At 43.8% G+C, this 26,881-nt stretch overlaps 1 protein-coding gene across 1 annotated transcript in view; it reads left to right on the plus strand.

Moving 5' to 3' along the window:
- The window catches only part of LOC126249456 (endoplasmic reticulum protein SC65-like), a 472,900-nt gene extending 449,792 nt beyond the window's left edge, over positions 1 to 23,108 (plus strand). The window contains exon 7 of the mRNA XM_049951109.1: positions 21,989 to 23,108. Coding sequence (XP_049807066.1) covers positions 21,989 to 22,003 — 15 coding nt within the window. The 3' untranslated portion in view covers positions 22,004 to 23,108. The remainder of the gene's footprint in view (positions 1 to 21,988) is intronic.
- Positions 23,109 to 26,881: the final 3,773 nt, after the last annotated feature.

Here is a 26,881-nt window from a genome sequence, read left to right on the forward strand (position 1 = left end):
CACGTTGGTATACAGAGCAAAAACTGTTTCCGACGAGGACCACTTAAGGTCCGAGATCTGAAGTACGTGTTCCGAAAGAATGGCTATGGTGCACGCGATATAAAGGCAGAGTTCTCCAAAAAAAGGAAACATGAAAATGCTTCACATTCACAGGATGAAACACCGATTGCGGTTCTTCCTTTTTGTGGCGCGATTTCCAGCAAAGTAGAAAGAGTCCTGCGTAGACGAGGTATAAGACCGATTTTTCGTCCTCCTAAGAAAATTAAGGAGATGATGCGCCCTGTTAAGGACAATCTCGGCCTCAGGGTCCCTCGAGTTTATAATATACCCTGTGAGTGTGGAAGTAATTATATAGATCAGACGATTCGTACCGTTTCCGACAGCTGTGCAGAACACCAACGCCATATTAAAAATAGAGAACTGGAAAAATCGGCAATTGCAGAGCACAGCCTCACGAACAAACACAAAATTTTATTCGATGAAACAAAAATTCTGTCCCATGCCTCCACGTACTGGGATTCTGTTATTAAGGAGGCTGTTGAAATACGAATGAGCCAAAATAACTTTAACCGCGATAGCGGATACCATCTGAGCTGTGCATGGAAACGAGCGCTTGATGCAGAGAAGTAGCAGACACGTTCCTTCCAAGGTTTACGTTCCAACGGAAGCGGTGGTGCCACCGGCGCATACAGTGACATCGTCTGCCACAGCAGTACGTAATCGCCGGCTAATCATAAGCCGACCAATCAGAAGCCGTCCACGGGCTATAAACAAGGCTACCACAGCAGCAGTTCAAATGGCTCTGAGCACTATGGGACTCAACATCTTAGGTCATAAGTCCCCTAGAACTTAGAACTACTTAAACCTAACTAACCTAAGGACATCACACACATCCATGCCCGAGGCAGGATTCGAACCTGCGACCGTAGCAGTCCCGCGGTTCCAGACTGCAGCGCCAGAACCGCATGGCCACCGCGGCCGGCACAGCAGCAGTGAAGACAGTCGGCTCCTGACGATGACGATGGAGGTAATCGTCGAAAGCTCGAGATTTTATCCAAAACTGACGCGGCAAGAATACCGAGAATGTTTTACATAAAGTTGACACTCGGCTCGGTGGCATATGGGAGCGACTGTAAATAGGAAATGCCTTTGCGGTCGCTTCCATCAGCCATCGCGCCGAGTGTCAACTTTGCACGTGTAATAGTTATTGTGCCAGGTACAATTATGCAGCAAAAATATTCTGCATCGATATGCATATTTGTACATGTGTGGTGAGAGTGAACGAACTTCCACCGTACTGAATGCTACTGTATTTAGCAAACTCTTATTATAAAGAATTCACTAATAGATCCAATGATGATAACATGACAATGTATGAAGATAGTAACTGTTCTCGAAAGAACAGATACCAGATACAGTAACAGATGCAAACATGTAACTCTTTTGTATCGGTTGAGAATAAATAGTTGCCACTATTTACGTTCCTACCCTCGTAGTATCAATGCATGTCAGTTCCCTGTTGTCCGGGCATTCTTGAAAGAACCGTGACAGACGCTCGAACAACAGGCAAGTGACTTGCATTGATACTATGAAACAGTGCATTGATAATAACTAGGCACTAGCCGAAATCTAGATTTGCCAAATAAAACCTGCAAAAATGAACGACTGATTGCTGTGCTCAATCATTTGCAAATCATTTCACAGTCGCCGAGTGCATCCACGTTCCTAATGGAAGGTAACCTGATGAGAAACCAGTTTGTTGATACCGTCGTTGTATAATGTTTTAATTTTTTTGACGGAGCCACAACCTCACTTATGCTTGCACCGTTTCATCACTGTCAAAGTGAAGTTCTCGAAGGTGTTCCTTAAGTTTTCGAAACAGTCAAGCTGGGACTGCATGGAGGATAATCGATGACAGTGAACCCGATACGTAGGATTGTTGTAGATGTCACAGCGCTTGTGTTTGGTCTGGTGTGTCATACTGAAGGAGAGGGTGCTCCCTTTGTAGACGAGCTCTTCGAATTCGTAACTGGATTGTAGTATGCTCTTTTCACGCACCGACATAGTTACGTTGCACACCACCGTGTTACATGCTACAATCCTGAGCCCTCTATCGGTAGAGGGCTAAAGATACAGGGTGTTTGCATAAGAGAGTGCAAAAATTTAACAGGACGTAGAGGATGCTCCGCTGAACAGTGTGAGGTAGGAAACCTGGGATCGGAGAAGCCAGCTTAAGGAGATAACAGGAATAAAATCACACTACTGTGTACTTTTTTATTTACATTAGTTAACTGCAAATACCATAATTGACACAATGAACGTACCATTTGCCCTGTACCTTACAAAATGTGCTGAAACTGACGGCCATCAATCTCAAGGCAAGCATGACATCGGTGAACTGATTCTGACACATCCTGAGAAATATACCTGGTGTGTTTCGAATCACATCATAGGCAGCTACAATTCTGGCAACTAATTCTGCACTGTTGTCCATTAAAATTGCTACACCACGAAGATGACGTGCTACGGACGCGAAATTTAACCGACACGAAGAAGATGCTGTGATATGCAAATGATTAGCTTTTCAGAGCATTCATACAAGGTTGGCGCCGGTGGCGACACCTACAACGTGCTGACATGAGGAAAGTTTCCAACCGATTTCTCGTACACAAACAGCAGTTGACCAGCGTTGCCTGGTGAAACGTTGTTGTGATGCCTCGTGTAAGGAGGAGAAATGCGTACCATCACGTTTCCGACTATCGCGATTGCGGTTTATCGTATCGCGACATTGCTCCTCGTGTTGATCGAGATCCAATGACTGTTAGTAGAATATGGAATCGGTGGGTTCAGGAGGGTAATACGGAACGCCGTGCTGGATCCCAAGGGCTTCGTATCACTAGCAGTCGAAATGACAGACATCTTATCCGCATGGCTGTAACGGATCGTGCAGCCACGTCTCGATCCCTGAATCAACAGAACGGGACGTTTGCAAGACAACAACCATCAGCACGAACAGTTCGACGACGTTTGCAGCAACGTGGACTATCAGCTCGGAGACCATGGCTGCGGTTACCCTTGACGCTGCATCACAGACAGGAGCGCATGCGATGGTGTACTCAACGACGAACCTGGGTGCACGAATGGCAAAACGTCATTTTTTCGGATGAATCCAGGTTCTGTTTATAGCATAATGATGGTGGCATCCGTGTTTGGCGACATCGAGGTGAACGCACATTGGAAGCGTGTATTCGTCATCGCCATACTGGCGTATTACCCGGCGTGATGGTTTGGGGTGCCATTGGTTACACGTCTCGGTCACCTCTTGTTCGCATTGACGGCACTTTGAACAGTGGACGTTAGTTACGTTTCAGATGTGTTACGACCCGTGGTTCAACCCTCCTTTCGATCCCTGCGAAACCGTACATTTCAGCAGGATAATGCTCGACCGCATGTTGCAGGTCCTGTACGGGCCTTCCTGGATACAGAAAATGTTCGACTGCTGCCCTGGCCAGCACATTCTCCAGATCTCTCACCAATTGAAAACGTCTGGTCAATGGTGGCCGAGCAACTGGCTCGTCACAATACGCCAGTCACTACTCTTGATGAACTGTGGTATCGCGTTGAAGCTGCATGGGCAGCTGTACCTGTGCACGCCATCCAAGCTCTGCAAACAGGCGTATCAAGGCCGTTATTACGGCGAGAGGTGGTTGTTCTGGGTACTGATTTCTCAGGATCTATGCATCCAGATTGCGTGAAAATGTAATCACATGTCAGTTCTAGTATAATATATTTGTCGAATGAATACCCGTTTATCATCTGCATTTCTTCTTGGTGTAGCAATTTTAATGGCCAGTAGTGTAGGAATAATATCACGTTACTGTGTACTTTTTTATTTTAATTAGTTAACTGCAAATACCATAATTGCCCTAATGAACGTACCATTTGTACTGTACCTTACAAAATGTGCTGAAACTGACGGCCATCAATCTCAATGCAAGCGTGACACCGGTGAACAAGATTCTGACGCATCCTGAGAAATATACCTAGTGTGTTTCGAATCACATCGTAGGCAGCTACAATTCTGGCAACTCATTCTATTTCCGTATGCTCTGGGGTCTCATACAAAAGTTACTTTAGATATCCCCATAGGACGTAATCAATGGGATTCAGGTCAGCTAACCTCGCAGGCCATGGAATAGTACCTCCCCTTCCATTCCAGCGACCAGGAAATAGTGAACCGGTACTGCTCCATCGTATTGTACTGTACGTTTCTGAATAGCATTGAGTAGTAGATGGGTCTGTCGTTGATTCATAGCACGTTCTGTCATGGGACAATGCAAATACGATACAACAGAGTCACCTTATGTACAAACAAAATAAACGACACCTGAATCATTACTTCCTAGTAATCAGGCTCGTCCTCCTTGTTTCTTTGCAGGAAATAAAGAATGTACATGTAAATAAACAACACAGTACGCGTAAACTTGTACGCATATTAGTTGTAAATAAGCTGGAAAACAGTAATGCTAGACAAAGCGGTAGACAAATTTACTTCCACGTTTCCTTAAGCAGCCTTCACCGACCCCAGGTTCCCTACCTCAAAAATTGTTCAGTACATCATTCTGTATGTCATATTACATTTTTGCATGCTCTTAGGCCCGTTTCACACTGGGACGCTGGTGACGGTCGCCAGTGATGGTCACCGGTGAGTGTGGTTCAAAAAAATTGGCTCTGAGCACTATGGGACTCAACTGCTGAGGTCATTAGTCCCCGAGAACTTAGAACTAGTTAAACCTAACTAACCTAAGGACATCACAAACATCCATGCCCGAGGCAGGATTCGAACCTGCGACCGTAGCGGTCTTGCGGTTCCAGACTGCAGCGCCTTTAACCGCACGGCCACTTCGGCCGGCGTGAGTGTGGTGAACACTCCTTGATCACTGCTGTCCGAAACCGCAGGTATTGTCAACTGATTAATTAGTGAAGTGGACTCCTACAGGGGTAGCAAATAAATTTCGCTAGCGTTTTATGGTCCGGAAAATAAGGTACTAAATTTGAAAAACGAACATACAACTTACCAATTTCGTTTTAAGCATCCATACTCTTCTTACTGAAATCAGGCGCAAACTTCGTTATAATTCCAGAATGAGATTTTCACTCTGCAGCGGAGTGTGCGCTGATATGAAACTTCCTAGCAGATTAAAACTGTGTGCCCGACTGAGACTCGAACTCGGGACCTTTGCCTTTCGCGGGCAAGTGCTCTACCATCTGAGCTACCGAGGCACGACTCAGGCCCGGTCCTCACAGCTTTACTTCTGCCAGTATCTCGTCTCCTACCTTCCAAACTTTACAGAAACTCTTCTGCGAACCATGCAGAACTAGCACTCCTGAAAGAAAGGATAATGCGGAGACATGGCTTAGCCACAGCCTGGGGGATGTTTCCAGAATGAGATTTTCACTCTGCAGTTTTAATCTGCCAGGAAGTTTCATACCAGCGCACACTACGCTGCAGAGTGAAAATCTCATTCTGGAAACATTCCCCAGGCTGTGGCTAAGCCATGTCTCCGCATTATCCTCTCTTTCAGGAGTGCTAGTTCTGCATGGTTCGCAGGAGAGCTTCTGTAAAGTTTGGAAGGTAGGAGACGAGGTACTGGCAGAAGGACAGTCGGCATTCAGTGGCCGTGGCGAGCGGACGCGCGGCGTGTTTACGTCCTCGCTGCTGCTGGCTGTGTGCTGTTTACTGGTGAGTAGACGCTGTTCCAGCGGCCACAATAACGTGTTATTGTGTGACAATGTTTAGAACCGAAACATGAACGACATAACGCGCAGAGACACGTTGAAATTTGTATTCGATCACAACTATGCACGACCGAAGTCTTTTGAGATAGAATTATGGATTGAGGAAAGTCTGAAACTATCCTTTGACGATATTATCGGCGTACACCTGTCGATCGTTAGTAGCGTTGTCTACATCAAGTTTAAAACCGCTGATATTTGCGAACAGATCTTGCAGTCATGTAGTGGTAAGCTTAAATTTTAGCACCGTGATGGGAACATCGGAGAGATTAAGGTTTTGCATGCAGGATTCGGTCTTCGAACTCTTCGAATTTTTGAGTTACCATTTGCAGTACCTGCGGCTGAAATCGACGCGGTGCTCAAAAATTATGGTAAAGTTGTTAGCAATGTTGCCGAAAAATGAGCGACGTTTAAGGTTCCTGTCCTGAACGGTGTTCGGCAGGTTAAAATGGAACTGCAGAGGCACATACCATCTTACGTTACTATTTGTGGATACAGGGCGATCGTCATATATGACGGTTAACCGCGTACCTGCTCTGGGTGCGGTGCCACGGATCACGTTCGTGCTCAATGTATCCAACGAAGGGTGACGCAGTTGCCACCAGGAGACACCGTGCCAGCTAATACGATGACTTCACTACCGCTGACATATGTGGCGGCAGCCCGCACGAACATGGCCAACGTGGAACATTCAGTTGTGAACACAATTTCCAACGCCTTGGACGATGACCAAGTGACGCCAATGGAAACTTCCACCACAGAGGACATCACTGATGTAACCCCTGAGGTTCCAACGGAAACTAACGAGCCAGTGGGTACGAATTTGGCAAGCCTTCACTGTGATGTACAATCCCAAGGAAACATCAACGATGCGGACACTGGCAACAAACAGATGCCTGTCTCAGCGCAAACGGCAGGATTAACTGGTGGGCAAGATAGCGTTTCATCTCCAGAGGCTGACGAAAATGGAAGGCGAGGCAGTTCGCCGAAGAAACATAAGAAAAGGAGGATAGCCCACAAGAATACCGAGCAAACTGCACCAAGTTTGCGTGAGAAAGGTTTGCAAATTGCCCGCGACCTTACCGATGCCCTACATGGAAACCCTGATGAGAAGCAACAGAGTGGCACCAGCGATGTGGCAGACACCACGAAGCCCCAGACAGAGGTCGGAGACCACGCTCTCGCTGAAGGGGAAAAGACTACACGACGGGTCTTCAGGGATAGCTCCACACACCTCCGTCTGGCTGAGACAGCCTCACACACCAAGAGGGACTCAGTTAATGTTGGCGACTGGGCAGATGACGTAGAAGGCATGTCAGTGGACACTGAAACGAATAAGGTCGGCTCGGCGAAAGGTGCTTCCTCACCTGTGAGGGATGAAGAACTCAAAAGGACAGGACCTGCTTCAACAACTCCGACAGGGGACGCTGATTACTTTTCTGATACTTATTAATGGTTCCCACCGACGTCTCCCTTCCATACTTGGATTGAGACTTCGCACCACTGGCTGGAAATGCCTCCTCCGTTTCAGGACTACAAGTTAGCCACGTTAAATATCAATAAAATCACCTCGACTCAGAAGCTGTACAGTCTTCGCGACTACCTTTACAGCTGTGACGCGGATATTGTGATGCTGCAGGAGGTGGACGACAACCTTCACCTAGACATTCCTGGCTACGAAATGGTAAAAAACACCACTCCGGATAGCTCCTCCGGTACGGCTTTCCTAATCAAAGAGGGAGTGACCATCTCTGACGTCGAACTACTGGAAAACAGGAGAGGCATTTCGTGTCTAATTCACGGTATACGATTTATAAACATCTACGCCACTTCTGGTAATCAAAATAGAGTGCGCAGAGCCCAGTTCTTTGCTACTGACCTGTTATACCTGTTACGACGGAATCCAGAAGACGTGGTACTTGGGGGTGACTTCAACTGCGTTTTAAAGCCTAAAGACCAAAGGCCGAATTTTAATGGTTGTCCAACTCTCGCAGAAACAGTGCGTCAGCTCGAACTGGAGGACACATGGGAAATACTACATGGGGACCAAAGCTGCTTTATATATTACACCGCACAAACTGCCAGCCGCATCGGTAGGATCTACGTGGGGAAAACTTTGAGGGGGCAAATATCGGCAACGGAAACGTGGTCAATATGTTTCTCGGACCACTTGGCCTACCACTGTACCATTCGTATGACCAGACAGAAAACGTTCCGTGGCAAAACAGGATGGAAATTAAATGTAGACATCCTCCGAGAGTAAGGGTTACGAGAACAGTTGCAGGAGGTCTGGGAATCGAGTCTACACAGACAGGCTACTTTTCCGTCTGTCACGATGTGGTGGTGCCACTATACGAAGCCTCGACTTATTAGGTGCTTGAAGGCCTATAGCTACGCCAGGAGCCGCTTGCAAAAGGAGACCTTTGAATTTTACTTTAGATGCCTACGTGATTTATACTTCGAAACGTCTGTCACGCACGAAAACATCGTACAAATTAAAAGGATTAAGGCAAAGTTGTTACTACTGAAACGGAAACAAATGGAAGGTCCCAAAATCCGCTCTAGAGACACCAACAGTACTTCCGATGAACATCGTTCCACCTCGGCAGAGAGAAACGACGAGCAAGACAAAAACTGATCAGTAAACTGAAAACGGAAGATGGCAGCTTCTTGACGACTCAGACGGAAATAAAGGATTATATGACTGACTATTACCGGAGACTCTATATGGCAGACCCGACAGATGATGAGATCATCTCCGCCATGCAAGATCTTCTAACAGCGAAACTAGCCGAGGCTGACAGGGAGTCACTGATGAGTGAAGTCACTGCGGATGAAATTAAGATGGCCTTGAGGAAGGCTCAGCCTAATAAATCCCCTGGCGCGGATGGACTTCCCATTGAATTTTATAAGGAATACTGGCATCTACTGGAAAATTGTTTTGTGCATATATGTAACGAAATTAGAGCAGGTCTGCAACTACCAGAAGACTTCAATGGCAGTTTAATTGTACTTGTTCCGAAACAACACCCACACGAAGACATCAATCATTTTCGACCAATCTCCCTCCTGAATTCCGACTATAAGATTGTGGCCCGCGTGTTTGCAAATAGAATTAAAACCGTCCTAGGGACGATAATCCATCACAGCCAGTCAGCAGCAGTACCTGGACGCACTATCTTCAAAAGTCTTGCGGATTACAGAGAGATCATCTCGTTCAGTGCAATTACACGGCCGACTGCAGAAATTCTTGCTTTAGACCAATGTAAGGCTTTTGACCGGGTTTCGCACCGCTATCTATTCCAAATTATGAAACATCTTGGATTCGGTGACGACTTCATTACAGTGGTTCAAAATATGTACACCGCTGCCACTTCTAAGGTCATTGTTAATGGTCAGTTCACCCGACCGATTCCAGTTGAAAGATCAGTAAGACAGGGATGCCCCATGTCTATGCCTCTCTACGTAATAGCAATTGAGCCACTTCTCCGGATGCTCCATTTCAAACTTCAGGGCTTAACTGTCTACTCATGCAACATAAAATGTATTGCCTATGCGGACGACGTGAGTGCTGTCATACGGTCGGAACAGGAGCTACGGGAGATCACTGACAGTATCACTGAATAAGAACGAGCATCAGGCTCCAAATTAAATTATACGAAGACCAGATTATTGCCGATTGGGGGAGGCTTTCCGACAGATGTAATTTGTCCCTACAGGTTGTGCGAGACTGTCAAACTGCTAGATATAAAAATGAGCAGCTGCCCTATAAGAACAACGGCAGTCCATTGGAAAGAACTCTTGGCCATCACGAAAGCCTGCCTTCAACAAAATAAAAGCAGAGAACAGAATCTGCTTCAACGAGCTCAATTCATCAATACCAAGATACTTTCCAACATCTGGTATGTTGGGCATGTTCTCCTGGTGGTAGACACTATTGCCAGGGGCATCATGTCGGCAGTCGGATGGTATGTTTGGAGGGGTGAGATATTCAAGGTGGGGATCAACGTCGTCACTCTCCCTCCGGCGGAAGGGGGCCTGGGTCTAATAGATGTCCCAACGAAATGCAGGGCTCTCCTCGTACGTAATACACTGCAGCTGTGCCACAAATACCCCGACAGCGCACTTCGTATGGCCATAAGGACATATCAACCATACAACATGCTAATACCAATAAACCTGGGGGAAGTGCACTATAAGGCGAATCATATCGGGATGTTTCTCTTAGAGGCCAGCTACCTGAAGTCGAAATCGAGTGCTCCATTAAGTGATCTAACATCTACTCAACTATATCGTCTGATGAACGAAACTGGAAGAGCCAACCGCATGGTGACGAAGTACCCCTCTACGGATTGGACTAGAATCTGGACAAACATCAATAACAGTGTTCTAGGCACTGACATCCGATCCACTTGGTATAAAATTGTCAATCAGACAATACCAACTAGAGAGCGACTCCATAAAATACATCTGTCGGTGTCAGACAAGTGTCGAGAATGTAATGTCATCGACACCTTACAACACCGTTGTGCCTGTGGTGAGAACGGCCATATATTGAACTGGTGTCGTAGGACCATGGCATCGATCTGCAGGACAACAACGCAGAACATCTCTCTAACAAAGATTCTCCAACCGGATGGAACTTACTATCCGGTAACCAAAAAGAACACGTGGACGTGGTTGGCAGCGCACACACTGCTCTACATCATTAATGTCCAGAAAGACCGGACATACATGGGCTACAGAGTATACCTAGCCACGCAGGCTAAGTTACTGATGAGGGACCCAAAATATAAGAGAAAGTTTGCCAATTATATCTCGGCATTACAACTAGTGACGATATGACACATATACGATGAAGAGACTTATAAGGGGATGCTAGACGAACAGATGGATGAACGAACAGGTGTTCAGTTTTTAAAACCCAAGTTCACAATTATTGTACTTGTACTTTTTTTTCTTGCTTACATTAGGACTTTGTTTTGTACTATCATCGATAGTCGAGAGAAAGTTTTCAGTTTGTGACTCACGTTGTGAATGTCACTTTATCCGAAGGAACGTTCCCTAACATCACACTCCAGCACACCACAGGACGGTCTGCGGACTTCAGCGACGTCTGCCCTCACAACAACGAGAAGGAAACCTGGGCGAAAAAGAAAGGATCACTTAACGACCGAGGCCAAGCTTTAATGCTTGGGGTATATAATGTGAAGGCTTATTAATTTCGAGAAGACGAGTTTTGAGGATCGCGTGACAGCTGAGTCAGTGCCACCTTGTTGGAGGACGAGCAGGGGAATGTTTTCAAGGAAAATACTATTCTTTTCTTTACAGAAGAAGTATTTTTATTTCGTCATGAAGAAGAACATTTCGCAGGGGAATGATTTCAAGGAAAACAAGTTTCTTTTCTTTACAGAAGAAGTAATTTACTTCATCGTGAAGAAGAAAAATTTCTTTTAATGGCGATGAAGCCAGGCCTCTAAACTCATGGCTACAGTGTGTACAGTATAATGTACAATGAATGTTTCGTGTTAGTGTCTCAGAAATGACTGCCTGTCGGTCGGCAAATCTGCAGCGCTGTGTCTGTGATCAGCGACCCAGTGCGAACGCTCCAATTGAAACTAATGCATGTCAGGAGGTGACTGCTGCGAACACAGTGACCCTGTCCGTCACATGTGGCGAGGGTGAGTCAGTGCTTGGTCACAGTGGCTCGGTGAGGCAGTGTAGTGTCCCGGTGAGAATGCTCCCGTTCAAACGAATGTATCTCTTTGGGTGACCGTCGCTGGTGACCGTCACCAGTTTCCAGTGTGAAATGGGCCTTACGGAAACACCCTGTATGTAGACATGAAGAACAAAGATGTAGAATGTTAGCAAAATTTGTTTTATTTATAAAGTTTTAAGAGTTTCCACACAAAAAGTTCAGAGGCTACTTTTAAGCACGAACCGGTATATGGGGAACTGGTTCAAATGGCTCTGAGCACTCTGAGACTTAACAGCTATGGTCATCAGTCCCTTAGAACTTATAACTACTTAAACCTAACTAACCTAAGGAGATCACACAACACCCAGTCATCACGAAGCAGAGAAAATCCCTGACCCCGCCGGGAATCGAACCCGGGACCCCGTGCTCGGGAAGCGAGAACGCTACCGCGAGACCACGAGCTGCGGACTATATGGGGAACTAATGTAGAATATACAAAATTGCTAGGCATGTTGTTCACTCAGATAACATGGTTTATATCCGGCTACTCGTAAGTACCTCCAGGGTTTCAGAAGGCGACTGTGCAAAAACTATAAGACACAGAAAAAAAGTCACACATCAGTGGATAGAGGATCTCTCCAAGTTTCGATTCAATCAAGTTGGTCCACCTCTGACACATGCAAGCACTTATTCGGCTTGACATTGATTCATAGAGTTGTTTGATGTCCTCGTGAGGGATTTCGTGCCAAATTCTGTCCAATTAGCGCGTTATATTGCCAGAATCCCGAGACGGATGGAGAGCCTTGCCCACAATGCTCCAAACGTTCTCAGTTGGCGAGGGATTCGGGGACCTTGCTATCCTTATCACGGCTGATAGGACTGCGCAAAAGCAACCGACTCGGTAAATGTGCCTGCCGCGCCTAGCAAAACTAGGGACGCGACGGAAGCAAGGCTCTGCGTAGGCAACCCGCTAAGAACCCCGTTACGTCATTGCAGCTCCGTGTTGCGCTTTCACGTAAGAAAGCGGCGTGGAGTTATTGGTAATCGAGGCTCAGTTCGAAGCATGACTCATCACTGAAGACAGTTCTGTTCAAGTCAATGAGATTCGAGACTGAAGACGTGTCTGTAGACACCCCTGACATTGGTGGAATTCCAATACGACTGTCCCGACAACCAGGAGAACCTTTCTTTTGGGAAGGAGCGCCTGATCCCCGGCACGAATCCGCCGGGCGGATTTGTGTCGAGGTCCGGTGAACCGGCCAGTCTGTGGATGGTTTTTAGGCGGTTTTCCATCTGCCTCGGCGAATGCGGGCTGGTTTCCCTTATTCCGCCTCAGTTACACCATGTCGGCGATTGCTGCGTAAACAAGTTCTCCACGTACGCGTCCACCACCATTACTCTACAACGCAAACATAGGAGTTACAGTCGTCTGCTGTGAGACGTTCCCTAGGGGGTCCACCGGGGGCCGAACCGCACGATAACCCTGGTTTCGGTGTGGGGCGGCGGAGGGGTGAAGTGGACTGCGGTAGTCGTCGTGGGGTTGTGGACCACTGCGGCTGCGACGGGGACGGAGCCTCTCCGTCGTTTATAGGTCTCCGGTTAACATACAATACAATGCAATACAATACCATTTCTTTTCATAACCTTTGGTTATCATTCGCGGCACCCTTGTAGCACAGTGGCACGTCCACGATATTCTACGAGGATGGCAAGCCGTCCTCAACTTAAATTTCAGAAAGATAATGCCTACCTGCACATGGCGAGAGTTTCTATTGTTGTCTTCGTGCTTAACAAACCCTACCTTGGTCAGCAAGGTCACCGAATCTCTCCCCAATTGAGAGCGTCTGGAGTATTATGGGCAGGGTCCTCCCACTAGGATCTAGCACGCCAATTGGACAGAATTTGGCACGATATCCCTCAGGAGGACATCCAACAACTCTTATCAATCAACGCCAAGCGGATAACTTCTTGCATAAGGGCCAAAGGTGGACCAAAGCCTTATTGACTTTATGAGTTTGTGATGCTCTTTCACTTCAATAAATCATCCCGTTTTTATGAAATTATAAACACTCTCTGAGTTAAAAATTTTTGGAAGGTTACTGTCAACAGCCGTTAAGTATTGTATAACATGCATCTTTGAACCATCAGCTGGTTTTATTTTACACCCAAACATGTACTGGTTTCGATCTTGGACCGTCTTCACGGATGAAGGACTAAAATGGTTTAAGCCACCATATTGCATTATTCATTACTTAAAGTGTGTAGTGCATGCCGTGAATATAAATAGCTGGCCGCTGTGGCCGAGCAGTTCTAGGCGCTTCAGTCTGGAACCGCGTTGCTGCTACGGTCGCAGGTTCGAATCCTGCCTTGGGCATGGATGTGTGTCATGTCCTTAGGTTAGTTAGGTTTAAGTAGTTCTAAGTCTACGGGACTGATGACGTCAGATGTTAAGTCCTATAGTGCTTAGAGCCATTTGAATTTGAATTTGAATGTAAATATATGACACAGGACCTTAAAAGCAAACAGCCGCTGTATTCGTAGGTGTGCTTTTAAAGTCCTGTGTCATATATTTACATTCATGGCATGCACTACACATTTTAAGTAATGACTAGTCCAATATTGTGGCTTAACCATTTTAACCCTTCATCCGTGAAGATGCTCCAAAACGGAAATCAGTAGATGTTTGGGTGTAAAATAAAAACAGCTGATGGTTCAATTATGCATTTTATGTTCTATGAGTTGTCTGTACATGTACATCACATCTACCGATTCCCGTGCCATTCGGAAGCGGGCTGTCGTGCCTATTCAGGCTATTTGTATCAGCAACTTCAATAAAGTATATATGTGTATCGACGTTTACCGTGCCACAAATGGAGCGCTTGGAGAAATGCTCTGTCCAATGGTTTGTGTCTTGTTTTGTACTGTAGTTTCCACGCAATCCTCTTCTGAAACCAAAGAACAACTTGGTCGAAATGGCTCTAAGCACTATGGGACTTAACATCTGAGGTCATCAGTCCTCTAGACTTAGAACTACTTAAACCTAACTAACCTAAGGACGCCGGCCTTTGTGGCCGAGCGGTTCTAGGCGCTACAGTCTGGAACCGCGCGACCGCTACGGTCGCAGGTTCGAATCCTGCCTCGGGCTTGGATGTGTGTGATGTCCTTAGGTTAGCCCCCATCTCGTGGTCGTGCGGTAGCGTTCTCGCTTCCCACGCCCGGGTTCGATTCCCGGCGGGGTCAGGGATTTTCTCTGCCTCGTGATGGCTGGGTGTTGTGTGCTGTCCTTAGGTTAGTTAGGTTTAAGTAGTTCTAAGTTCTAGGGGACTTATGACCACAGCAGTTGAGTCCCATAGTGCTCAGAGCCATTTGAACCATTTTTTTGAACCTTAGGTTAGTTAGGTTTAAGTAGTTCTAAGTTCTAGGGGACTTATGACCTCAGAAGATAAGTACCATAGTGCTCAGAGCCATTTGAACCATTTTTAACCTAAGGAGATAACACACATCCATGCCCGAGGCAGGATTCGAACCTGCGACCGTAGCAACAGCGCCGTTCCGGACTGAAGAGCCTAGAACCGCTCGCCCACATCGTCCGGCTTAAGAACAACTCTTTATATTACAACAACATAGACATCATCATGTAACTTGAGAACTGCTTTTTGAAATTAGATGTACAAAAATACTTCCGTTCTTAGGATTGGTGTAAAGTCGAAGCTTGTTGGAGCACTTGATTTAGCAAGCATTAAATTTTGTAGTAATAGTCCTCGTCTAAAATATCTTCAGTAAACCGAGTAAACACCATGTAGTAACAACAGCAACATGACCATTCCTCATGCAGTATACAATCTGAGGAAGACTGAAGTAGAGGGTGTACATAAAGTTCGGGAACACGTTCAATTCTTTATTGCACAAGAACCAAACATTGTACAGATGTCATACACACGTCATTTTGAAGAGAAACCCTGAAAGTTTTTTCATGTATACCGCCACAGGGTAGTTTCGTAATTTGCCGATAGTCAGCGCTAGTCGCAAACATGGCGAGTTCAGGTGCGGAGCGGGCTTTCTGTGTGTTGGAGTTCGACAAAAACAAGTGTGCTACAGATGTTCAACAGATGTTTAGAACCAAGTACGGTAAGAAGCCACCAACAAGGAGGCCATTTACCACTGGCACAAAAAATTCGTTACGACGGGTTGCTTGCGTCCGGCAAAGAGAAGCGGACGTCATAGTTTGAGTGAAGTGAATGTGGAGCGCGTACGAGTCCAAAGAAATCGGTGGGTCGTGCACCCTGTGAACTCGAAATGGCTCCAAAGACAGTGTGAACAGTCCTGGAACGAAAGCTGTCTATGAAACCATTCAAATTGGAGCTAGTTCAGAAACCCAACGACGACGACAAAGACAAGCGTTTTGAGTTTTGTTCGCAGTTGCAACAATTGAATGAGGATGGGGATGGCATTGTTGACCGCTTAATTTTTAGCGACGAGGCCACTTTTCAAACTAATGGGAAAGTGAACAGGCATAATTGTCGAATCTGAGGTACAAAGCATCCAGATGAATGCACTGAATTTTAGCGTGATTCCCCAAAGGTAAATGTTTTTTTTTTTTTTTTTTTTTTTCCCTTGTCACGTCGAAAACCGTACTGGCCGCTCTTCTTCGTCAAGAGCACTGTCACTGGATAATCCTACTTGGACATGTTGCAGCAATGGCTGATGCCTCAAATGCAATTGGACTCTCCGTTCATCTTTCAGCAGGATGGCGCTCCACCCAATTTTCATCGATGGATCGGCAGTGGAATAGAAGAGGACAGCTCTTTCATGAAATGGCCTTCCCGATCACCAGATCTCACTCCGTGTGACTTTTTTCTATGGGGATACATTAAAGATCTGGTGTATCTACTGCCTCTACCACGTGATGTAGCAGAGCTCCGGGAGAGAATACGGGAAGCGACTGCCACCGTCGCTGATGCCATGTTGGGACGGGTATGGCAAGAATTCGATTAGTACAGTGCGTAGTTCTTGTGCAATAAGTAATTGAAAGTTTCCCTGGACTTCATGTACACCCTGTACTTGTATGCACTCTACCGTCACCGTTGAAATTAATCTAAAACAATGTTCGTGCATAAGTTCGTAGCTTGTAGATTTGTAGATATCCTCGGAGTAGTGAAGCAACTGAAATCACTTAATAAAAGCAAGTCTTCCGGTTCAGACTGCATACCAATTAGGTTCCTTTCGCAGTATGTCGATGCAATAGCTCCATACTTAACAGTCATACACACCCGTTCGTTCGACGAAAGACCCGTACCCAAAGACTGGAAAGTTGCATAAGTGACACCAGTATTCAAGAAAGGCAATAGGAGTAATCCGAGTAATCCACTAAATTACAGGCCCAAATCATTAACGTTGATATGCAGCAGGATTTTGGAACATATATTGTGTTCGAACATTATGAATTACCTCGAAGAGAACGGTCTGTTAATACAGACAACGTGGATTTAGAAAACATCATTCTTGTGAAACAAAACTATCTCTTTACCCACACGAAGTGTTGAATGCTATTAACAAAGGATCTCAAATTGATTCCGTACACTGTACCTCACGAGCTGCTTGTAATCAAATTGCGTTCTTATGGAATACCGTCTTAGTTTTGCGTCTGGATTCTTGATATCCTGTCAGAGAGGTCGCAGTTCGTAGTAACTGACTGAAAGTCAGCGGATAAAACAAAAATGATTTCTGGCGTTCCCCAAGGCACTGTTATAGGCCCTCTGCTGTTCCTTATCTATATAAACGACTTAGAAGACAATCTGAGCAGCCGTCTTAGGTTGTTTGCAGATGATACTGTCGTTTATCGTCTAGTAAAGTCATCAGAAGATAAAAACAAATTGAAAAACGATTTGGAGAAGATATCAGTATGGAGTGAAAATTGGCAATGGACACTAAATATTGAAAAGTAGTAGGTCATCCACATGAGCGCTAAAAGGAATCCGTTAAACTTCGGTTGCTCGATAAATCGGTCAAATCTAAAGGCCATAAATTCAACTAAATACAATCACGAACAACTTAAATTCTAATGTTGTGGAGAAGGCGAACCAAAGACAGCGTTTTATTGACAGAACACTTAGCAGATGTAACAGATCTACTAAAGAGAGGTCCTATACTACGTTTGTCCGTCCTCTTTTGGAGTACTGTTGCTCGGTGTGGAATCCTTACCAGACAGGACTGACGGAGTACACCGAGAAAGTTCAAAGAAGAGCAGTACGTTTTATACTATCGAGAAATAGGGCAGCAAGTGTTACGGATGTGATACAAGATTTGGGCTGGCGTCTGTTTCACTTCGAGGGGGGATCTTCAGACGAAATTTCAATCACCAACTTTCTCCTCCGAATGCAAAAATACGTATTTTGTTTACGCCGACCAACATAGGGAGAAAGGATCGTAATTAAAAAATAAGGGAAATCAGAGCTCGCACTGCCCTTTCTCTTTCTCTTGAGTAAAGCATCTAATTTTTCTGAAATTTTAAACATTTATTTGTCTTTACGTCTACATCACATCTAAGAATTTCCGTCCTATTCAGATAACTTCTTCGTGGTTCTCGTTTGTGTGTGTGTGTGTGTGTATTTTGGTGCGCCCAGGGTTGTTTGCCAGGCGCCATCCGGTCACTGGAAAACCGAGAGATGACGTGTCACAAATGTAAGTCACTGCGAAACTGAAGTTCGCAAAGAATTTAGGACAGAAACACGTCGTAGCTAGCTAGGAGCCGGTGCTAGTGACAGAACGTCTGGCCCGGAGCCGAATCTCTTCGACGGCGACCAGCAGTCAACAGGTGAATCCCCTCCCGCAATCCCTACTGGCTATGCACAGCAAAACTGTCAGCAGTTCATGTTTAACAAGAACAAACAACCTCTGCTGATGCAGCAGTCTTCCGTGGTACGTTGTCCACAGTGAATTATACTTGAACATTACAAGGAAGTACTTAATACAACTCTCTATGTGTGCATCAGTATGGATGGGCGGTCTGTATACGACGAAACCCCTTTTCTGAGGCAGTTTCTCCAATTGCGATCGCCCCATAAACGTCACAGATGTTTCGAGATGCCTCTGCTACCTTCATCCCTCCATTGAACCCAAACGGGACAATACGTCACAAATGTTAGACTTTCTTCACCTGACACTCCATTTTCTAAGGCTTAGTCAATAATCGTAACATCTAAGTACCCAAAATACAATATACACTACTGGCCATTAAAATTGCTACACCAAGAAGAAATGCAGATGATAAACGGGTATTCATTCGACAAATATATTATACTAGAACTGACATGTGATTACATTTTCACGCAATTTGGGTGCATAGATCCTGAGAAATCAGTACCCAGAACAACTACCTCTGGCCGTAATAACGGCCTTCATACGCCTGGGCATTGAGTCAAACAGAGCTTGGATGGCGTGTACAGCTACATCTGCCCATGCAGCTTCAACACGATACCACAGTTCATCAAGAGCAGTGACTGGCGTATTGTGACGAGACAGTTGCCCGGCCACCATTGACCAGACGTTTTCAATTGGTGAGAGATCTGGAGAATGTGCTGGCCAGGGCAGCTGTCGAACATTTTCTGTAACCAGAAAGGCCCATACAGGACCTGCAACATGCAGTCGTGCATTATCCTGCTGAAATGTACAGTTTCGCAGGGATCGATTGAAGGGTAGAGCCACGGGTCGTAACGCATCTGAAATGTAACGTCCACTGTTCAAAGTGCCGTGAATGCGAACAAGAGGTGACCGAGACGTGTAACCAATGGCACCCCATACCATCACGCCGGGTGATACGCCAGTATGGCGATGACGAATACACGCTTCCAATGTGCGTTCACCTCGATGTCGCCAAACACGGATGCGACCATCATGATGCTGAAAACAGAACCTGGATTCATCCGAAAAAATGATGTTTTGCCATTCGTGCACCCACGTTCGTCGTTGAGTACACCATCACAGGTGCTTCTGTCTGTGATGCAGCGTCGAGGGTAACCGCAGCCATGGTCTCCGAGCTGATAGTCCATGCTGCTGCAAACGTCGTCGAACTGTTCGTGCTGATGGTTGTTGTCTTGCAAACGTCCCCATCTGTTGACTCAGGGATCGAGACGTGGCTGCACGATCCGTTACAGCCATGCGGATAAGATGCCTGTGATCTCGACTGCTAGTGATACGAGGCCTTTGGGATCCAGCACGGCGTTCCGTATTACCCTCCTGAACCCACCGATTCCAAATGATTCAAATGGCTCTGAGCACTATGGGACTTAACATCTGAGGTCATCTGTCCCCTAGACGTAGAACTACTTAAACCTAACTATCCCAAGGACACCACACACATCCATGCCCGAGGCAGGATTCGAACCTGCGACCGTAGCAGTTGCGCGGTTCCGGACTGAGCGCCTAGAACCGCTAGACCACCGCGGCCGGCCCACCGATTCCATATCCTGCTAACAGTCATTGGATCTCGACCAACGCGAGCAGCAATGTCGCGATACGATAAACCGCAATCGCGATAGGCTACAATCCGACCTTTATCAAAGTCGGAAACGTGATGGTACGCGTTTCTCCTCCTTACACGAGGCATCACAACAACGTTTCACCAGGCAACGCCGGTCAACTGCTGTTTGTGTATGAGAAATCGGTTGGAAACTTTCCTCATGTCAGCACGTTGTAGGTGTCGCCACCGGCGCCGACCTTGTGTGAATGCTCTGAAAAGCTAATCATTTGCATACCACAGCATCTTCTTCGTGTCGGTTAAATTTCGCGTCTGTAGCACGTCATATTCGTGGTGTAGCAATTTTATTGGCCAGTAGTGTATATTTGTGAAAGGTACTCTATGCAGACATTCATATTACAGTAAAGCATAATTTCATGCTTGCCAAAGCAAATGAAACAACTTGTGTTTTAGATCATAGGTACAAGGTGCAATGTGTTGTGGCCACCTGGACAAACCTCGTTCCCTTCAGTCAAAGTCAAAATGCTGGCAGTGTCTGACAGCCTGTGTCGAATGTAATGACGACACTCTCTCGGCAGAACATGTTTTGAGCTCATGTAAAACAGTTCATGTAAAAAAATTTTGAATATGTGAAAATCATTCTTACTGAACCTTCAGTAATATCTTACCAGTAGGAAAAATGAAACTAGCATAGACCTTAGAAATAGGTCATGATCTGTGCCATGATCCTCTGACATTTGAGTGTGTAGATTTGCATATGCTACCAGGTGTTTTCATGCCACAAATCTTGGATATTGTAAAAGAACTCTGTTTATCATCCTGGTAAATTAATTTAATTTAGTATTCATGGACTGATGGAAAACCAGAATGGAAGAGAATTGATGCATTTGAGATGTGGTGCTTTGGAAGAAAGTTGAAAACTGGGTAGACTGATATGATCAGGAATGAGAAGGCGCTCCACAAAATCACTGAGGAAAGGGTTATATGGAAAAAATTGGCAAGAAGAAGGGACAGAATGATAGGATATCTGCTAAAACATCAGGAAATAATTTCCATGGTACTAGAAGGAGCTGTAGAGGGTAAAAACTGTAGGGAAGACGGACTGGATTACATCCAGCAAATAATTAAGGACATAGGTTGCAAGTGCTACTCTGAAATGGAACGGTTGTCACTGGAGAGGAATTGTCACAGCAGGAGAAGAATTCATTGCAGGCCACATCAAACCAGTCAGAAGACTGATGGCAAAGAGAGAGAGAGAGAGAGAGAGAATTATGGGCTGACCAATTGATCAAAGTGAAAGATACAAATTTTAACTGACTCTTCTTTCTATTTCATTAATTATATCTAAATTTCAGTGGAAACACAATCTATTGTGGAACTTGTTGTAATTGCCATTTTTGTAAGGCTTCCACATGTTAAATCAACTGTTTACTTCCATAAAGAATGATACAATACATTTAAGATTTGATTCTGCTTCTCAACTGACAACTGTGAAAGTTTTTGATGATAACTGTCTCACCATATTTTTATCAACTACAAAACATCTAATCAGGAACCTAAGTCAGTGTGAAATAGTTGACGATCCTGATCAGTATACGACTGCATTTTGATCTTATCCATCATAATATTAGCTGTTAATGCTTGCAAAAGAGGAGAAAAATGATTAACTGTCTACACTAATTTATGACTTACAGAGGACCTATTGCTAACATACTTATGAAGCCTAAATTATTACACATGTAATAATGCGCATTACGTACCTGCAGAAACAATCTTTAAGACACATGTTTTCAAAAATGTATAAAACATTATGTTATGCTTTTCATTTATAATTCAAGTGAAATGTTGCCAAGTCAAGAAATCAGATACCTCTGTTAAATGAACATCAAGTCAGGGAATTAAACAATTAATTCTCCTCTAAGTGTTGGCAACTAATTCTTAATTTCCACAGTGTTGTCATGAACTATAATTATTGTGAAAAGTGTTTTTGTACATCAGTATTTGGTTTTCTTTTACAGGATGAATCTTCCTGACTATTACAGCTTACCATTGTGAGAAGGATATGACCTGGACCACAATGTAACCAGTGTACTAAATGACTTTCAGAAGCGAGAATGCTCACTACATTCTGTATTGCTAAGATCATTTGTTGTTCATCAGTGTAGTGCAATGACACCTGAAGTCTCATATTGGTTTTGGGATGATGCCTGTAACGCACTCCTATTGTGACAGTTTACAGATTTATAATGAGATACCAACTTTGGATATTTTGTGGAGAATTTCTTTTATTTAACTTACGCAGCTACTGCTATATGCATCCACTGCCTTAGATTAAACTCAATATCTCTAAGTCAATAACAATAATGACAACTACTGCCATATTAATACTTTCATCCATTAAGAAATTATTAAACTACATGTTAAGTTTAGGACTGAAATATCTACCTTTATTTGCAGTGTGAAATGTGTTTGTGATATTTTAAGAATCAGTCACAGCTATTTCTTAACAATTATGCAGCTTTTATACATAATTCATGGCAACAAACCTTCAAAGAAAGTTGTGAACATAAGTGAACAGGAAATGTAACTTAAATGTAGAAGATTAAATCTGTGTTCTGAAGTAGAACTTGAAATAATGTTTCATTATTTAATTGATATAACTGAACACTGCTCTAAAGTAATGTGTATGGGTTCACATATACCTGGATTATAACCATTGCCTACCATTTAACTGTGCTAACCAATCAAATTAAAGTTAATCTGTGAACTAAAGCTATTGATATTTGATTTAATGGTACACAAAGCTTACAAACTTTAAGCAAAACCGATTCAAATCCCTGATTCCTGAGGTACTTCTGTGGCTGGATAATGTCGGTTGAAGTAACCTTCAAATTAACTGTCAGTGTGAAATTACAGTAGACTTCATGAATACAATTAGTTTTTGTTTAAAGGGTTGAATTAAGACTTTTACCACATGTTTTGAATTATGGTTCACAGGCTAGCTAAAAGTCAAATTCAAATAAAAAGAACTTTAAATGGTTTTCACTTAAATACTGGTATATAGTTACAAAATAGAATAAATGTATTAGACTACAACAATGGGCTTTCAATTATTAATTTACAACTTAATTTGTGTAACTACTTGTGTTGTTCTAGTATACTTACATTTATGATAATCTGTTTCTGTATGCAATAAATGCACTTTGATTGTATTTATTACTTATTCATTTGTAATACATATTGTACAGAGAAGTTATTCATGTAGTAAACCAGAAAAATAATGTGATATAGCTTTTGTGAATAAGTTAATTAACTCCTTACATAAATGTAATCCATGGGTGCCACTATTATATGCAATTTCAGTACACAGGTGGTTAAACTTGCTACAATAAAACAAAACACAGCAACATTTTTGAAGACATTAATTTTTTGGTAGAATCAGTATTTCTTTGTTTAGGTGAACCTTCAGAGTTCAATATCCTCTTGCTGTAGGCAGTCTTCAGTCCAACTGGATGAGGCATTAACATAAAGGAAGCAATGTGTTAAAAGGAGGTCTCAGTCTAAAATACCGTTTTCCAGAAAACTTATTACTAGCAAATGGGTAGCACATCCAGCAAAGTGAAAGGTCGCATTTGTTTCACTTCTCTGTGGTAGAGTATGGCCTGTATACCATAGCTCAGCTCACACAAATCAGGTGACTACACCTCTCAAATAAATCTGCAGAGTGGTCACTGTGTTGTTAAAGGTAACAACCACTGTAGAATCTTCCTTACGTCTTGGTTTTGTAACCCAGGCCCTGGGTACTTGATGAACAATGTTTGCAAAGTATGGGAGGATAAAAGTAGATCCCAATAGAACTTACTTGCTGCTTGAATGTAAACTTCACAGACAAGACTTAATTCCATGAATATTTTGTATGTCTCCTATACAACTGAAAACAGTACATATAGACCAATATTATGGTCTGTCAAAGAGCAAATTGTGTCTTATTAATCTCTGTCTGCCAGATGTAATATGGAACTTGATGGAACATTACAACATTAGTGTTCATAATTCAATCACAGTTCAAGTAATCATCTTATCTTGAAAACTAATCCCATGATTGTGACTGCAGTGAGCTACAAACCAACCACCTGTATTTCAGTATCAGCTTTGTCCTGTCAAATGCTACTAAAGAATTCACTTTACATGCTGAAAGAGAGAACTGCTTTTGCACAATTTTTATAATGACAAGGTTACAAAAATTGTAAGAATTTGAAATTATCTTGTTTCTGGTATCCCAGAAAGTGTCTATGGCATTTAGTGTACTGTAACTCTGTTTACCATAATCCCAGCAAGTGCAGATTATATCTCTTCTTATGCCATATACATATATTAATATATATATTAATTATATATTAATATTTATTATATGTATGCCATGGACCTTGCCGTTGGTGGGGAGGCTTGCGTGCCTCAGCGACACAGATGGCCGTACCGTAGGTGCAACCACAATGGAGGGGTATCTGTTGAGAGGCCAGACAAACATGTGGTTCCTGAAGAGGGGCAGCAGCCTTTTCAGTAGTTGCAGGGGCAACAGTCTGGATGATTGACTGATCTGGCCTTGTAACATTAACCAAAACGGCCTTGCTGTGCTGGTACTGCGAACGGCTGAAAGCAAGGGGAAACTACAGCCGTAATTTTTCCCGAGGACATGCAGCTCTACTGTATGATTAAATGATGATGGCGTCCTCTTGGGTAAAATATTCCGGAGGTAAAATAGTCCCCCATTCGGAACTCCGGGCGGGGACTACTCAAGAGGATGTCGTTATCAGGAGAAAGAAAACTGGCGTTCTACGGATCGGAGCGTGGAATGTCAGGTCCCTTAAGCGGGCAGGTAGGTTAGAAAATTTGAAAAGGGAAATGGATAGGTTAAAGTTAGATATAGTGGGAATTAGTGAAGTTCGGTGGCAGGAGGAACAAGACTTTTGGTCAGGTGATTACAGGGTTATAAATACAAAATCAAATAGGGGTAATGCAGGAGTAGGTTTAATAATGAATAAAAAAATAGGAGTGCGGGTTAGCTACTACAAACAGCATAGTGAACGCATTATTGTGGCCAAGATAGACACAAAGCCCATGCCTACTACAGTAGTACAAGTTTATATGCCAACTAGCTCTGTAAATGATGAAGAAATAGATGAAATGTATGACGAGATAAAAGAAATTATTCAGGTAGTGAAGGGAGACGAAAATTTAATAGTCATGGGTGACTGGAATTCGTCAGTAGGAAAAGGGAGAGAAGGAAACATAGTAGGTGAATATGGATTGGGGGGAAGGAATGAAAGAGGAAGCCGCCTGGTAGAATTTTGCACAGAGCATAACTTAATCATAGCTAACACTTGGTTCAAGAATCATGAAAGGAGGCTGTATACATGGAAGAAGCCTGGAGATACTGACAGGTTTCAGATAGATTATATAATGGTAAGACAGAGATTTAGGAACCAGGTTTTAAATTGTAAGACATTTCCTGGGGCAGATGTGGATTCTGACCACAATCTATTGGTTATGAACTGCAGATTGAAACTGAAGAAACTGCAAAAAGGTGGGAATTTAAGGAGATGGGACCTGGATAAACTGAAAGAACCAGATGTTGTAGAGAGTTTCAGGGAGAGCATAAGGGAACAATTGACAGGAATGGGGGAAAGAAATACAGTAGAAGAAGAATGGGTAGCTCTGAGGGATGAAGTGGTGAAGGCAGCAGACGATCAAGTAGGTAAAAAGACGAGGGCTAATAGAAATCCTTGGGTAACAGAAGAAATATTGAATTTAATTGATGAAAGGAGAAAATATAAAAATGCAGTAAATGAAGCAGGCAAAAAGGAATACAAACGTCTCAAAAATGAAATCGACAGGAAGTGCAAAATGGCTAAGCAGGGATGGCTAGAGGACAAATGTAAGGATGTAGAGGCTTGTCTCACTAGGGGTAAGATAGATACTGCCTACAGGAAAATTAAAGAGACCTTTGGAGAGAAGAGAACCACTTGTATGAATATCAAGAGCTCAGATGGCAACCCAGTTCTAAGCAAAGAAGGGAAGGCAGAAAGGTGGAAGGAGTATATAGAGGGTTTATACAAGGGAGATGTACTTGAGGACAATATTATGGAAATGGAAGAGGATGTAGATGAAGACGAAATGGGAGATAAGATACTGCGTGAAGAGTTTGACAGAGCACTGAAAGACCTGAGTCGAAACAAGGCCCCGGGAGTAGACAACATTCCATTAGAACTACTGATGGCCTCGGGAGAGCCAGTCCTCACAAAACTCTACCATCTGGTGAGCACGATGTATGAGACAGGTGAAATACCATCAGACTTCAAGAAGAATATAATAATTCCAATCCCAAAGAAAGCAGGTGTTGACAGATGTGAAAATTACCGAACTATCAGTTTAATAAGTCACAGCTGCAAAATACTAACGCGAATTCTTTACAGACGAATGGAAAAACTGGTAGAAGCCGACCTCGGGGAAGATCAGTTTGGATTCCGTAGAAATGTTGGAACACGTGAGGCAATACTGACCTTACGACTTATCTTGGAAGAAAGATTAAGAAAAGGCAAACCTACATTTCTAGCATTTGTAGACTTAGAGAAAGCTTTTGACAATGTTGACTGGAATACTCTCTTTCAAATTCTGAAGGTGGCAGGGGTAAAATACAGGGAGCGAAAGGCTATTTACAATTTGTACAGAAACCAGATGGCAGTTATAAGAGTCGAGGGGCATGAAAGGGAAGCAGTGGTTGGGAAAGGAGTGAGACAGGGTTGTAGCCTCTCCCCGATGTTATTCAATCTGTATATTGAGCAAGCAGTAAAGGAAATAAAAGAAAAATTCGGATTAGGTATTAAAATTCATGGAGAAGAAGTAAAAACTTT

The sequence above is a fragment of the Schistocerca nitens genome, chromosome 3 (assembly GCF_023898315.1).
Source record: "Schistocerca nitens isolate TAMUIC-IGC-003100 chromosome 3, iqSchNite1.1, whole genome shotgun sequence".
Classification (NCBI taxonomy): Eukaryota; Metazoa; Arthropoda; class Insecta; order Orthoptera; family Acrididae; genus Schistocerca; species Schistocerca nitens.